General features: G+C 59.9%; 1 protein-coding gene across 2 annotated transcripts in view; it reads left to right on the forward strand.

Annotated features, from left to right (window-relative positions):
• MNT (MAX network transcriptional repressor) overlaps window positions 1-13866 on the forward strand; it is a 22156-nt gene extending 8290 nt beyond the window's left edge. Inside the window, exons 1-6 of one of the 2 annotated variants that reach the window (XM_034639994.1) lie at window positions 1444-1522; window positions 3509-4088; window positions 4684-4725; window positions 4868-4979; window positions 10051-10243; window positions 10375-13866. In XM_034639994.1, the coding sequence (XP_034495885.1) occupies window positions 3592-4088; window positions 4684-4725; window positions 4868-4979; window positions 10051-10243; window positions 10375-11132 (1602 nt within the window). In that variant the 5' untranslated portion in view covers window positions 1444-1522; window positions 3509-3591 and the 3' untranslated portion in view covers window positions 11133-13866. Of the gene's footprint in view, window positions 1-1443; window positions 1523-3508; window positions 4089-4683; window positions 4726-4867; window positions 4980-10050; window positions 10244-10374 lie in introns of those variants that run through there. The other variant, XM_002918023.4, reaches the window with a different exon arrangement.
• The last annotated feature ends 215 nt before the right edge of the window (window positions 13867-14081 follow it).

The raw sequence follows: 14081 nt of genomic DNA on the forward strand, positions 1-14081 counted from the left end.
CGCCCGGCCTAGTCGGTCGACCGGCCTCTCAAGGTCAGGAGTCACTAGAGATCTGTGAGACTAAGATGCTTGCGTTTTGCGGAATTGATGGGCGGGACATCAGCCTGCGTGCCCCTCCCCATTATCTTTGGGGTCCCGAGCAGGGTCAGGCCGTGGACAGTGCTGGTGGTGACCGAGAATGTCCTGTTTGCGGGCGCAGCGAGGGGGCGAGGGGAGGGGGGTGCGTGCGCAAGAATTGGAGACACGAGTCACCTGCTGCCACCGTCAACAGTGCAGTTCAGGAGTACCTATTGTGTCCTTGCTGTGTATCAGGCACGGTGCTGGAAGTGAACGGGGTTGACCCTGCTTTTTCCCCACCGGAACACTCACTTCACTTTCACTTTGCCCTCAGGCTGATTGGTCTTATGGGGAGGGGAGAAGACCCTTTCTCCCCCACCCTTTCCAAAATATCAAGTCCACAGCAGTAAGAAGGACGGGAATGTGAAGGAGCCTGGGAATGGTTCTCTCCTAAGTTGCAGAGCCCTGCCCCTCCCACAGGTGGTGAGAACTGGGGGCAGGGAGCTGAGTGGAGGCCCAGTTTAACTGACCAGTCACAGCTCCTTCTTGGTGAGGCTGGAGGTCTTAGGGGATGGATGGTGCAAAGCCAGATCCGCTCCAGAAGCTCATGTGCAGATGGCTGGACTTAGCTGCACCACTTTCATCTCAGATTCATTTTGCCCCCTCCTTGAGGTTCTGACCTCTGACTTGGGGTGGGGACAGTGGGAGAGAAGGGGTTGTGTGTGGACCTGCCGACTAGAACTGCTTTCCTGGGTATGAACCTGAGGAGCAGCTCTGAACACGGATCCTCTTGTCCACACCCCCTTTCAATTTCAAGGATGGGTTTCCTGACCTAGACCAGCCATATTGCTCCCATGATGCAGCTGAGGATGTGTGTGCACATGTATGTGAGAGGGAAGAAGTGGTCAGCAGGAGGGCTTGGTCATTTCCAGCATTCATGGAGGTGGTTCATATGGGACCCTCTTCTACCTGACCTAGTCCTGGGGGCTGCCTTAGGCACCAAGTTCCCTGTTAGCCTGCAGAAGGGCAGAACCCCCCCTGACCACTGGGGGCTACCGAATGTAGACTCCTCGGTCCCCAGCCCTGTGCCTGCTGTGGCCCCTGAATCACTCCAGACGTGTCATGCTAAATTCTCTGGGCCCAGCCTCGTGTGTACGTTTGGGAGTGGGAGAGGGAGTGCATCCCTGGGTGCCGCAGAGCATTCTTTTCCAGAGCCTGAATCTGTTCTGTTCCTGAGGGAGTCCCCTGAGTGACTGCCAGTTTGTTCCCCAGGGTGTAGGAAGAGGGTCAGTGCTGGGTGGGGAGGAGGCAGGGAGCTTTGGTGGGGTGGGTCTGGCCTGGGACACCCCTCTTCACCACCAGTCAAGATTTTTCATGCTGATCCAGGTGTGATACAGCCTGGCCATTCACCTGGGTCCTTCCTGGCACCTGTGAGGCATACCTGCCTGACCTTGGAAGAGAGAGGGTAGGTGAGAAGGAGGTTGCCATCTCCTGGATGAGCTGTGGAGTTGCTTTAAAATATGGGGAATATGAGGTTTACTTTGAGTCTGGGTTCCCGGGGCACCTGTTCTTGGGGCTTGGGACCCTCTCTGTCCCACCCTGCTAATGGGAGAGTGGAACCCTGTCCCGAAGCCAATGAAAGTTTGAGTTCTGGCTCAAAGGAATGAAGGTGGGCTGTGTTGGACCCTGGAGCTCAGCGGAAGGGGATGGGGTGGGGATGGACTGGGTAGCTGATAGGTGGAACTCGCAGACTTCTCTGCCATTGTGGTCTCTGGGAAGCTGGAGGGCAGACAGCTGGTTTTCTCTGGGGCTGTAACATAAGCCAGTGCGCCTGGGAAGGCCTGGGAGAGCGCTCCCCTCATTGGAGCAGGCCTGGCGGCTCCCCTTCCTGAAGGGCAGGGGAGCCACGGAAGAGGCCTGTGCTGCTGGGAAACCGCTGAGCGCTTCCCCTCACATAACACTGCTCTACTTCCTCCTTTGGCCTCTTCTCCCCTGCAGGAGGGAGGGGCTTGGAGCAGGCCTGGTTCTCGCTCACTTTGTTGGTTGGCCTAAGGGCCCTGAGCCCCAAAGACCAATGGGGGGTTGATGCCCTCCTCTGTAGGGGGCTCTTAGCCCGCCTGGTCCTCCAGCCCCACCCCTTGTGGGGTGGTATGTTTGGGGCGTGTCTGCCAGCTACTGCTGTCAGCTCAGTTAGTCAGCAGTGTGGCCCATCCCAGACAGCAGGAGGGCTGGTTGACCAGCCTGCTCTCTGGCCTGGGGGCTGCAGCTGCTCCCCAGGGCCCCTTCCCAGCCCTGAAGCCAGGGAACCGGAATGGTGGGGCCTGGAGAGCTTGGGCAGGGTGGAGATGGAGAGGTGCTTCTGGCTCAGGAAGGGCCCTCCCCTTCCCCTGGTCGCAGCCAGCCCCAGAGCAGGCCTCTCCTTGGACTAGGGCTTTCGCAGAGATGCTGAATGGACAGGTGCAATGCTGCCTTCCTTTCCTTTCTGCCTGCCTCTTACAGCTTTCTGGTGGTGCTGCTGGTGGTGGGGAGGGAGGGGTGGGGAGGAGATTTGGGAACAGTGAGTTCTAGCACCACAAAGGGCAGAGAAGGACTGAATGTGTTTTGTGTGGTCCCTGAGGACCAGACACTGGGACCTGGCCTGGGACTCCTGGGCCTGATGTCCTCATGTGTAAACTAAAGGTGATGTCCTTTCCCTGCCTGTGGCACGGACTCTGATAAGGATCCAGGGTGTGTGTGTGTGTGTGTGTACAGACACCTAGTGAGCATGTGCTAACACAGCAGGTATGGGCATCCACCGGGTGTCAGGATTCCTGGTTGGGTCTGGTTTCAGTTTTACATGTGACTTGCTCTGTGACCCTCAACAAATCACTTTGCCTCTCTGAGCTCATTTATTTCATCTTGAAATGAAGATGCTGCCTGCCCTCTGGAAGGTACTTGGTAAATACTGTTGAAGGCCTTCCCCAGAAGCTATGATCTGTCTACCCCTCCTCCATTCTGCTCTGGTGGCATGTGAGGTCTTTCGCTGACTGACCTCTGCCCACTCAGCCTTGTTGTTCCTGAACTTCCTGCACCAGCCTAACCCCTCAACCTTCAAGTTGCCCGGCCTCCCGCATCCTCTCTGACAGCTCCTGCTCTGTCTTTCTACAGCCCCTCTCCTCTCCCAGCCTGGATCATTCTCCTCTGTTACTTGTCCTCCCCTTCATCCCCTAGGCCTTGGATCCCCCAAGGGTGGAGAGCAGGTGTGTTTTAATTGTTCGCTGCTGTGCCTGCGGCACTTAGCCCCAGCGCCTGGCCGGGTGTGATGGATATTTGTGGTGCCTCAGGCTGAGCAAGCTTGTCACTGGGCACTGACTGGGACAGGGGCAGAGGGCGCATTACGGTTGGAGACTTGAGAAGCTGGAGCCCAGGACTGTTGGCCCACTGAGAACCCCCTTGTGTTCTCTCTGCGTAGAGGAGCAGGAGCGGCTTCGCTTGGAGCGGGAGAGGGAACAGGAGCAGAAGAAGGCCAGCAGCCTGGCCAGGCTGGCCCGTGCCATGCCTGTGGAGGAACCCCGCACTGAAGCGCCACCCCTACCTCTGTCCCCACCGGCACCCCCACCGGCACCCCCACCCCCACTTGCCGCCCCCACCCCGCTGACTGTCATTCCTATTCCAGTAGTGACCAACTCTGCTCAGCCTCTGCCCCCGCCCCCACCACTGCCTCCTGCAGCCCAGCCTTTGCCTCTGGCGCCTCGCCAGCCAGCCCTGGTCAACACCCCCGGACTCAGCATTAAGGAGTCTGCTCCCTTGCCCACCAGGCCACAGGTGCCCAACCCTGCTCCCCTGCTGCCGGACTCCAAGACCACCCTTCCGCCCACTGGCAGCCCCAAGCCTTTGCAGCCCCTCCCCACACCCATCCTGACCATAGCACCTCACCCTGGAGTTCAGCCCCAGCTGGCCCCCCAGCAGCCACCTCCACCCGCTCTTGGGACCCTGAAGTTGGCACCAGCTGAAGAAGTCAAATCCAGCGAACAGAAGAAGAGGCCTGGGGGGTGAGTGAGGTGTGGCAGAGTCTGGGCTGGTGGGACAGAGAACTGCCCACATTCTGGGCTGTGTGTGCGAGAGAAAGCCCCTCCTAAGCTCATCCTTCAAAGCCCTGTCCTACCTCCCCTAGGGAAGCATCGTACAATGTTTGGACAGTTCTCACTGTGCCTGTGCCCATCCCCACCCAGGGAGTGGGGAATGGCCATTGCCCTCTGTTGTTGTCAGGCTTCTGTGTTCTCTGACCCCCTCAAGGATGGGCCAATGGCATTTCCAGGCCTTTGGACAGAGTATTGGATTGGGGATCTCTTGGGTGAGGGCTGGGGTCAACTGGCTATTTCTGTGAGCCTCAGGAGGCCTTCCGCCTCCTCAGAGGTGGGCAAGGGCAGGATGGCAGGTTAAAGAGGATTGTGAATTATGAGCATACATGTGCCCTCCAGGGGGTTTACGCGCCTCCGCACAGGGTGAACATCTCCCATTGCTGCTTTGTATAGAGAATTTGGGGAGCAAACCGCCTGTGGCATTTGGGGAGTGGGGGCAGGGGGCAGGAAGGCTACCTGATTGGGCCCTCCCCCTGAACCTCCTTCCTGTCTGTCTGGGTTTCAGGATCGGAACCAGAGAAGTCCACAACAAATTGGAGAAGAACAGGTGTGTGTGCGCGTGCGTGTGTGTCTCTGGGCCCGACCCACCCCCTACCGGGACCGGTCCCACCCTTGATCCCCCATGCTCTCCTGGGGCCTTCCCCCCGCCCCCCAGGCGCTGGCTAACCAGCGCCGCTCCCTCTCCCCAGGAGGGCCCATCTGAAGGAATGCTTTGAGACACTGAAGCGCAACATCCCCAACGTGGACGACAAGAAGACGTCGAATCTGAGTGTGCTGCGGACGGCGCTGCGGTACATCCAGGTATGGGGGAGGGAAGCACCGCCGAGAGGAAGGCGGGCCTTGGCAGCAACGCCAGCTTCTTCCCCTCACCCGCCCTCCCTTTTCGCCTCTCCGCGGCCCCGCCCTGCCCTCGCTCCCTCTCCGGCTCCCCCGCCCGCCTCCACGCGGGCGCTGAGCACATGGCCCAGCTGACGTCAGCGGGGCTCCCCGCCCGCGAGGGGGCGGGGGGACGGGCGCGCGTGCGCGGGGGAGGGCGGCCGCGGCGTTCCCCTCTCCCCCTTCCCCCACCGGGCCGCCCTGCGGAGCCCCGCCATCTGCACCGCCCCCGCAGCTCGGTTTTCAGACCGGGTGCCCGGTCTGCGTTACCCCCTGGTGCTGTTAGTGCCCCCGCGGGTGAGAAGGGCGTGGAGTGGCCCCGGCGCCTCCACCCCGCCCGCAGTGCCTGGGCGGGAACCCGGACTCGACCCGAGAGTCTGTCGCTCTCGGTGGGGTGGGGACTCCCCCGGGCGTGGCTTCTTGGAGACGGCGGCGCGCCGGTGAGGCCCCCCCCCCCCGATCCCAGAATGATTTAAGATCCTTCCAGTGAGAGCATTGAGGTGCCACGACTCGAGTTTGGGTGTTAAACCTGAAGGCTGGGGAAACGTTGGTTTGGGTGACCAGAACAGTGCTGGGGTCACCGAACCTTTAAAAATTATGCTTTTCTCCTGCCTGGGTTAAAAGCCCCTTTTGAAGGGGCCCTCCTGGCCGTGTGTTCCAACCCCCTTTGGGCACTGGCTTCCCTACGCAGTACGGGGTGGGGGGCACCCGCCAGATAAGACTCTAGTTGCCATGACGGCCCCGTGTTTCGGTTTCCCTGGAAACCGGCCGAGGCTTCCGCGTGACGGGAATGAGGCTGTGGGGGTGGGGCGGGCGGCCACGCTCGGCTGCCGCGGAGACGGAGTCGGAACCGAGGCGTTGGGTAGTGGGAGGGACTTAGCGCTCCCTGCCCGCGCGGGGTGGGGGCGAGGGAAGCTTGGGGTCCCCCTGTCGGCGCGCTCGGGCACTTGGGGGGGTTGGCCGGGCAGCGTCAAGGTCCCCGTGGGCGCGTGGGGGGGGCCAGTGCGGGTCCGACCGAACTGTGGGCCAGAGGCGTGGCCCCACCCCTCCCCCGGCCAAGACTACGGGGTCACAGCCCTGAGGTAACCGGAGCCTGACTCGTTCGGGGGGCGGAGGCGCTGCTACGCGACTGCTCCCAGCCGGCTGCTCCCTCCCTGCATCCTGCGAGCGCGCGCCCTTCCGCCCGCCCTGCGGGCGAGGGGGAGTGGCTGGCGTGTCTCCCGGCGGCTTCCCGGCACCCGGGAGGGGCGGGGCCGGGCTCGGGGATTGGCGGGGCCGGGCTGGGGGCGGGGCTTCCCCGTGCCGCGCTGTGGGGTGCCGCGGGCGGGGAGTGACGCTGCAAAGCCAGGTCCGCGTGGGTGCGCGCGTGCTCCGAGAGGGGCGGGGCCTTGCTTGCGGCCAGTCTGGCCTCGGAGGAGGAGGTGCCCGAGGGGTGGGGATTGGAGGGTCCCCAGGAGGCTTGCTTCTGACATGTTTTTGTAGAACTTGGTCTTGAGAATATTGTTTCTTCAGCCATTCACAATTACACGGCGAGGAGCAAATCCTTGTCCAAATGCTGTGACGTTTTCTGTGACGTTTACTGCCATTTTGCTAAATAGGAAAAAAATAGTATCTTCATCATGAGGGTGTTAGGATTCTTTCTCTATAAATACCAATTTAACAGCAATTACTGAGACATTGAAAGGATGAAATAGCACATAACACTTTATAGACACATACTTAGGGAGGGGGGCCTTGTTTGCATGACATCTGGATCTGAAAATAAATTAGAAATAGAGACTCAGTAGAACCAGCAGCCATGGGCCTGCTAGGTGTACCCAGGCTCTTCCTAAGAGATATTTGTCCTGGGGCTGGCAATGGAAGCAGAAATAGAAAACTTACAAGGCTTTCTAAATCCTTAACCTCACTCATTTGTTTATTCATTTAGGTACTTTGGACAGCTCTGTGTCTGATTCTGAGAATAAAGCAGGGAGCAAAGAAAAAAATGTGGGACTCTGTCTTCATAGGTTTAGTCTTGGTGGCAGGTTATAAACAAATAAAGGACTGTGCCTTGAGGACATAATAGGGACAGGGATCACAGACTCTGTTCTAGGGAGTGAGGGAAGTTGTTGCTGAGGAAGGGGCATTCCAGCTGAGACCTGAAGGTTTCAGGGTGATCTAGGCAAAGCAGAGGGCGGAAGGCCCCGCACAGGCCAAAATTTCTCCAGCGGCAGGGAGCAGGATGCAGTTTTGGAAGTTAAAGGTGGTCATGAGGGTTGCCTTGTAGTTGCCGCGTAGGGATGGGGGGCGTGGCAGGGCACTAGATGGGAGTCGAAAGGGAGTAGGAGAGAAACAACGTTAGCAGTGTAGACTGAAGGCTTTGGGTGTGTGCTGAGGTGGGAAGGCTGTAGCCCCCAGACAGACTCAGAGTGGCTTGGAGGTGCTAAAGGATTTGAAGAAAGCCACACTGAAGTGGACAAAAACAGGAAGAGGACGAGGCAGGTACCAAACTGTGCATCCAGGCAGTCTTAGGGAATGTGTTTAAAGTGAAGCAATGTGGACAAAAGCTAGACCCTGGGGAAACTTTCCAGGGGCCTCTAGGCCTGTGGAGAGCTGGGCTGGTTAAGAAAAAGAGGTCTTGACCTCTGAGTTTCTCCTGGAGCCAGAAATCTACTCTCCCTACTGGTGGGTAGAGTTCAGGACGGCCACTCCAGCCCCCCGCAGCTAGGTTCAAGTGAGGGCTGACTCACCACAGGCCCCATCATTGCTATGGCCTCATCTGATGTCATGTCCAGCACTGGCCTCTCAGGGTAGAACCAGGTGAGAAGCCAGGTGTGTGTGTGTGTGTGTGTGTGTGTGTGCGCGCGCGCGCGCGCACGCGTGCATGCAGGCGCGTGCCCGTGTGCAAGGGGGGGATCTTTCTGGCAGAGCTGTGGAGAGAAGCAGGTTAAATCTCAAAAGCCAGGATGTAGAGGGGGTTGTGTATGGTCTGGGACTACCAGCAGAATTGTAAAGCTACCAGGTTTCAGGCCAGAACAAAGTTATGGTTGTGTCTGGGTTATGTGTTGCAGCCACTAATGGTTTGAGGCATTTCTACTGGTGAGGTCAGAAGTACAAGGAGCTTGGGGCTATAGGAGGGAGTGGGTGAAGTTGGGGATATTGCCATACCAAGGAGGGGCAAGTGAACAGTCAGGAAGGCTGCTGTGAAACTGCTCGTAGTAAATAGAATCAGGGGAAACTCGGTCTAACGGGTGACTGATTCTCCTGTGATAAAGGAGAGGGACAAGATAGAGGTGGGAATCCACATGCTCACATACTCACAGATCCTTCCCCTGGGGCTAAGATATGCATAGTTCTGTCTTGGCTGCTGGTAGGGTCAAGGAAAAAAAGCTAATTACGGAAAGGTCTTTGTCTTTACTCACAGTGTTGGACAGGGACAGTGTAATGAGGTGGAAAGACAAGACATGAAGTTTTTAGGGGGTCGTCTGAGCCAGTGTCTGATTTAAGTACTGATAGTTTTCTTAAGTGCGCGAGTGTGGGCTGCCGCGTCCGGAAGGGCGCAGGGGCCTGGGGTGGGGAAGGGTGGTGGGGGCCCCGGTGTGGGCTTGGAGCACAAGCAGATAAGATGCAGAAGGGCAGGGAAGGAGGATCTGTGTGAGACCGGGCTCAGAGGGGAAAGCCAAGGCGAGCTGGATAGTCAGTGTGTGCAGGGTCAGGGGGTTCTGCACCTGCCGTGACCAGCAAGCCTTGGAAGCCCGGAGCTCAGGAGCAGCGCGGGTTCAGGGGCTTCAGGATGCCGCAGGGCAAGTGTCCGTGCTGGGTGGCCTCAGTGCTCATGACGTGCCTGGGCCAAGGAGAAGCTGGCAGCAGGAGGCCTGCAGGACTTGGAGGAGTCCGTTTAATGAAGCATCAGTCAGAAGGTCGTGGAAGACGGGAGCTGGGGCAGAGGACACAGGCCGGCCTTTTGGAGCTGCAAGTGAGTCTTGTGCGAGGGGGAACTGGAGACACTGCCGAGAGGGGAGGCATGGCGTGCAGCGCCTGTGCGAGGGGTCCCAGCTGCCCGGGGCCTGCGGGACTGAGGCAGGATCGGCTCTGTGGCCAAGGGAGCGCCCTGCTGGTTCTCTTAGTGAGGTGGGTGGTCTCAGTGTCGTGAGACGGGCCCAGCCTGGAACGTGCGGTGAAGGACGGAAGTGTCTCTAGTGGCGCTCGGTGTCAGAGGTGCTGTGGAGCCGTTTCTCATTGATCAGTGGGACTCAGCTACAGGTGTGGGAGGAGGGTGCCCGTTCCAGGGCTTGGGGATCCGGCAGCGGCCTGGGCAGTCTGGAGGGCAGCAGGCAGAGTGAAACCGGCCTTGTCGAGAGGCAGCCCAGGGCGGAGCGGAGGGTGCAGAGCCAGCAGCCCGGCACGAACCAGATGGAGGCAGGTAGAGAAGAAATGCAGGAGTCGGGGGAGTCGTGCCACAAAGTCTGAGGAGCATCCTCAGGGACGCTGAAGTGGAGGAGACTGGGGAGTGAGGCTGTGGAGACGAGGGCAGGGTCTTCTGGGGTTCTTTGGGCAATGAGTTCCAAGGAGGGTAGCTTGTGGCATGGCGACTGACAGCGTGGTGTGAGTGATGCCCAGGGGCCTTGAGCAGCACCGGAGGTCTGTTTCCCCTTCTGTCCTCTGCAGGATGGAGGGAAGAGGCTGTGGGGAGGGTGGATGGGGCCAGAGGCCGTGAAGCTCCTCCAGACAACGTTGACGTGGGTGGGGGCTGGGGCGGGCGTCGATCCTGGGAAGCGCGGCTGTGCTTTCTGTCGGTGGTGCCTGCTGGAGAGCCCGCCGTCCACAGGACACTGGGCCTCACCGGCACGGCCACGGACCGGGGCGGGTGTGGTCTGCAGCAGCCCTCTCACTGTGGACCTGCCCCTGGGGGCTGAGTGACCTGGAGACCGGGGTGGCCGTGGGGACAGGTGTGCAGTACCGGGGGCCCTATAGCTCCTGCTCACGGTACCCTTCGGGCCCTCGCCTTGTTCTCCAGTCTCTGAAGAGGAAGGAGAAGGAATACGAGCATGAAATGGAGCGGCTGGCGCGGGAGAAGATCGCCACACAGCAGCGGCTGACAGAGCTCAAGCATGAGCTGAGCCAGTGGATGGACGTGCTGGAGATTGACCGTGTGCTCCGGCAGACCGGCCAGCCCGAGGACGACCAGGCCTCCACCTCCACGGCCTCTGGTGAGCCCCACCTGCCCCTCCCTGGCCAGGCCCTCGCCCCCCAGCTCCACGTCCCCAGGCGCATTTACTACTGCAACCTCTTGTTTCCCAAGCCCTTCTGACCTGTCCCTGTCCCCATGTCTCCCCCACAGAGGGTGAGGACAACATAGACGAGGATATGGAGGAGGACCAGGCCGGTCTGGGCCCACCTAAACTGAGCCATCGCTCCCACCCGGAGCTGCCGAAGCCACTGCCCAGCAGCGCCCCTGCACCTCCGCCTCCCCATCCCCACCCCCACTCCCAGCCCGTGGCCCTGTCTCCTGTCCACCTGCCTGGGCAGCAGCCACCACCACAGCAGAAAACGCCTCTGCCAGCCCCTCCTCCCCCACCGGCTGCCCCTGCCCAGACGCTGGTGCCCGCTCCGGCCCATCTGGTGGCTGCTGCTGGCGGAGGCTCCACGGTCATCGCCCACACGGCCACCACCCACGCCTCAGTCATCCAGACTGTGAACCACGTTCTCCAGGGGCCGGGCGGCAAGCACATCGCCCACATCGCCCCCTCGGCCCCCAGCCCCGCTGTGCAGCTGGCACCTGCCACACCCCCCATCGGCCACATCACGGTGCACCCTGCCACCCTCAACCACGTGGCCCACCTTGGCTCCCAGCTGCCCCTGTATCCACAGCCCGTGGCGGTGAGCCAGCCCGTGGCGGTGAGCCACATTGCCCACACCCTGTCACACCAGCAAGTGAATGGCACAGCCGGGCTGGGTCCCCCGGCCACTGTCATGGCGAAGCCGGCTGTGGGGGCCCAGGTGGTGCACCACCCCCAGCTGGTGGGCCAGACAGTGCTCAACCCTGTGACCATGGTCACCATGCCCTCCTTCCCGGTCAGCACGCTCAAGCTGGCTTGAGGAGGAGGCCACTCAGAGGCCCCCAGTGGGGGCAGGGAGGGGGACCTGTCCCCCGCTCTCCCACCCACCAGCTCCACACATTCCAGCCAGGCCAAGGCCCGCCCCACCCACACCCACCCCCAGGCCTCCTAGGGGAAGGGGGTGCAGAGACTCTGAGCCAGGGGAGGGAGGGGCCACCCCAGGGAGCTGGGCACAGGGCAGGGGGTTACCCCGCTGCCCTCGGACTTGATCAAGCTCTGGTGAATGTGCCACTCATCTGGCCTGGTGCCGGCTCCAGTGCCGTTCCTGCCTCCCCACCGTGTCCCCTGCAACCCGTGCGACGTGGGTGTTGTGTTCTCCCGACTTCCCTGCCCCGCCTGCCTTCCCGTGCTGCTGCTGCTATTGCTCTAGCTGATGAGGTGCCCGGGCCCTCTGTCCCGAGCCTCAGTCTTCGCTTCCTGGGCCTTTGGAGGGGAGAGGGCGTAGGGAGCACAACTGAAGCACCTCGGCCCAGAAAGCTGGGTGCTGTGGGGGGCTCTTCTTTGAGTGCAGGTGACAGACCCTGGGACATGGCTGCTCTGCAGTCTCATTCAGACAGATGGGCACCCCGACTTGGGGCTCTCCAACCCAGGTGCAGTCACTGATTTGTTACCGCAGAAACAAGATGAGTCTGCCAACAGCTAAACCCATGCTGTTGCTAAGCTCCCTGAGCCCCCCACCTCCACCCCCCAGTCCTTGCCACTGGGCTCCTGACCTCAGGAGGATAGGCTGAGGGTCGGGGCTGGGGAGGAAAGGTTCGGCTGTCCTACCCCCATGCTGGCCCTCCCCACCACTGGCCTGGGTCTGGACTGAGGGGAGAGCTGCTCTGGACCCCTGTCGCCATCCCTGGTTACCTGGACTCTGCTCAGTGCTGTACGCTCCCCTGAGGGATGGGTGTGCCTGAGTGCCTCCTGTAGCCTCGAGAAGTGAGCCGCCCTCTGGTCTGGGTTCTAGGAGCCTGAAGCCACACTGCTGAGGCCATCGGGAGGTCAAACCCAAGGGCTGGGCCAAATCCCCAGGCCCCTTCCCTGATGCCCTGGGGGAACCTGTAGCGCAGGGAGGAGGGCTGCTACTTCTGCCCCAACTTGTCTGTCTCTGGCATCATCTCTGTCTTTGCCCTGAATATCCACTTTTCTCCAGTGGGTTCTTCTGAGTGTGCCACAGCCTTCCTCTGAGGAAGGTCCTTAGTTCGATCTAGGGCAGGGCTGAGCTTGGGGTGGGGAGAAATGAGGGGGCCTGAGTGCAGGGCCTGCTGCTTTCCCCTGCCTCTGCCGACGGCTCTGGCTTCTCTTTTTATGTGGGTATTTATTACAAGTGGCCTTGTGTCAGACACACACTCAGTGGTACACACATGCACACTTGGCTCCCTACCAGCGTCCCTGGGTGTGAAGTTCGCTTTGACAGGCAGGGGACAGCGGGAGCGACCTGCAGGAGACTGAGGAGGCTGGCAAAGGTCTTGGACAGATGTGGACACCTAAGAACTCCCTTTCAGTTCTTTCCTAGTCCTGGAGACCTCCTAGGGGCCTGTTCTCCTTTGTCCTGCCTGGGGTGGGGAAAGGGAAGGCCTCTGGTCATCCTGGAGGCCCCCAAGAGGGAGCCTCCCACCCACCCCACAAGCTTGCTGCCTTCCTGCCCCTGCAGCCGCCACCTGCCACCCTGGTTCTTGGAGAAACCAGTTTCCGCTCTTCCCTGAGTGATTATGACAGAGCAGAGGGAGCCGGATGGGCGTGGTGCCCAGGGAACAGTCAGAGAAGCATTGGGGAACCTGCCCTCCTTTCAGGCTCTGTTCACCTCCCTGCATTCTGAGGCCATTCCAGAGTTGAGAGTGTGTCAGCCAGTGGCCTCTCGGGCCTGCACAGATACCTCATCTGCCCGCTCACCGCCCCTGCCCCTCTACACCCCTAGCAGTGGGGGCTTTTGAATCTAGTGCCGAATGACTATGTCCAGATTGGTGACGATGGGTGTTGTTGCTGTTGTTTTTATTGTTGTTTGTGAACGCTGTGATGCTGTGTGCCCGAGAGGGCAGCCGCCGCCCAGCCCTTCCTTGGGCATCTCCCCTCTGAGAGCTGTCAGGACCACATCTGTCCTCACCCTGTGGGACCGCCTGCCCCTCCCCTTCCCTAGCCCTTCCAGCCTGGGGGACGCGTGCGTACACACACATACACGTGCACGCGCGCGCACACACACACACACACACACACTTTACCTCTCATGCGTGTTTTACTTTTTGATGTTAAGAGTGGCTCACTGGCTGGGAGCCTTTACCTCGGGGAGAGGGGGAGGTTGGTTCCTTGGGGGGCCAAAGAAGGGCAGGGAGTGCCTGGAGGGGAATTAGGGGTCACCATAACCCCTGCTCTCCAGGAACAGCTTCTCCCCCATCCCAGGGTTCCATCCCTATCCCCCAAAGAGGTGGCCCTTGTTTACAGTGAGGACTCGGTCACTGTGTCTCCGTTTCCTGAAATATAAACTGTAGCGACCCCAGACTGTAGAGATTTTTATGTGTTTGGATACATCTGCTGTGTGGGAAAAAACAAAAACAAAAAACAACCCTACAAAAACCCTAATTTTGTACATATTGTATTTTTACTATTGAACTGTATTCTAGTGGCTGTTCATGCTCCAAGACTTTAGGTATTGAGACATGAATACTATCCATGTAATAAGCACTTGCCTGGAATAAAATATAAAACCGAAATAAACCTGCACTGAAACCAGAGATGGAGCCGCCAGGCTGCAGCATCCGGGTCACTCTGTGGCAGCAGGAGGCCGAGAGCTCGCGGGGAGGAACTCCAGCAAGGAGCGCTGGGGGCCTTACTTACCCTGTTGATGTTTGAGGGGCACGGGTCCTCTGACAGCTTCGGTGCTGGTCAGTTTCAGAAGATTTGGGACCTTCCAGTTCTGATGGCAATGTTCAGTCCTAAAGCTCTGAGA

Source organism: Ailuropoda melanoleuca, chromosome 13 (assembly GCF_002007445.2).
Source record: "Ailuropoda melanoleuca isolate Jingjing chromosome 13, ASM200744v2, whole genome shotgun sequence".
In the NCBI taxonomy this organism is placed as follows: Eukaryota; Metazoa; Chordata; class Mammalia; order Carnivora; family Ursidae; genus Ailuropoda; species Ailuropoda melanoleuca.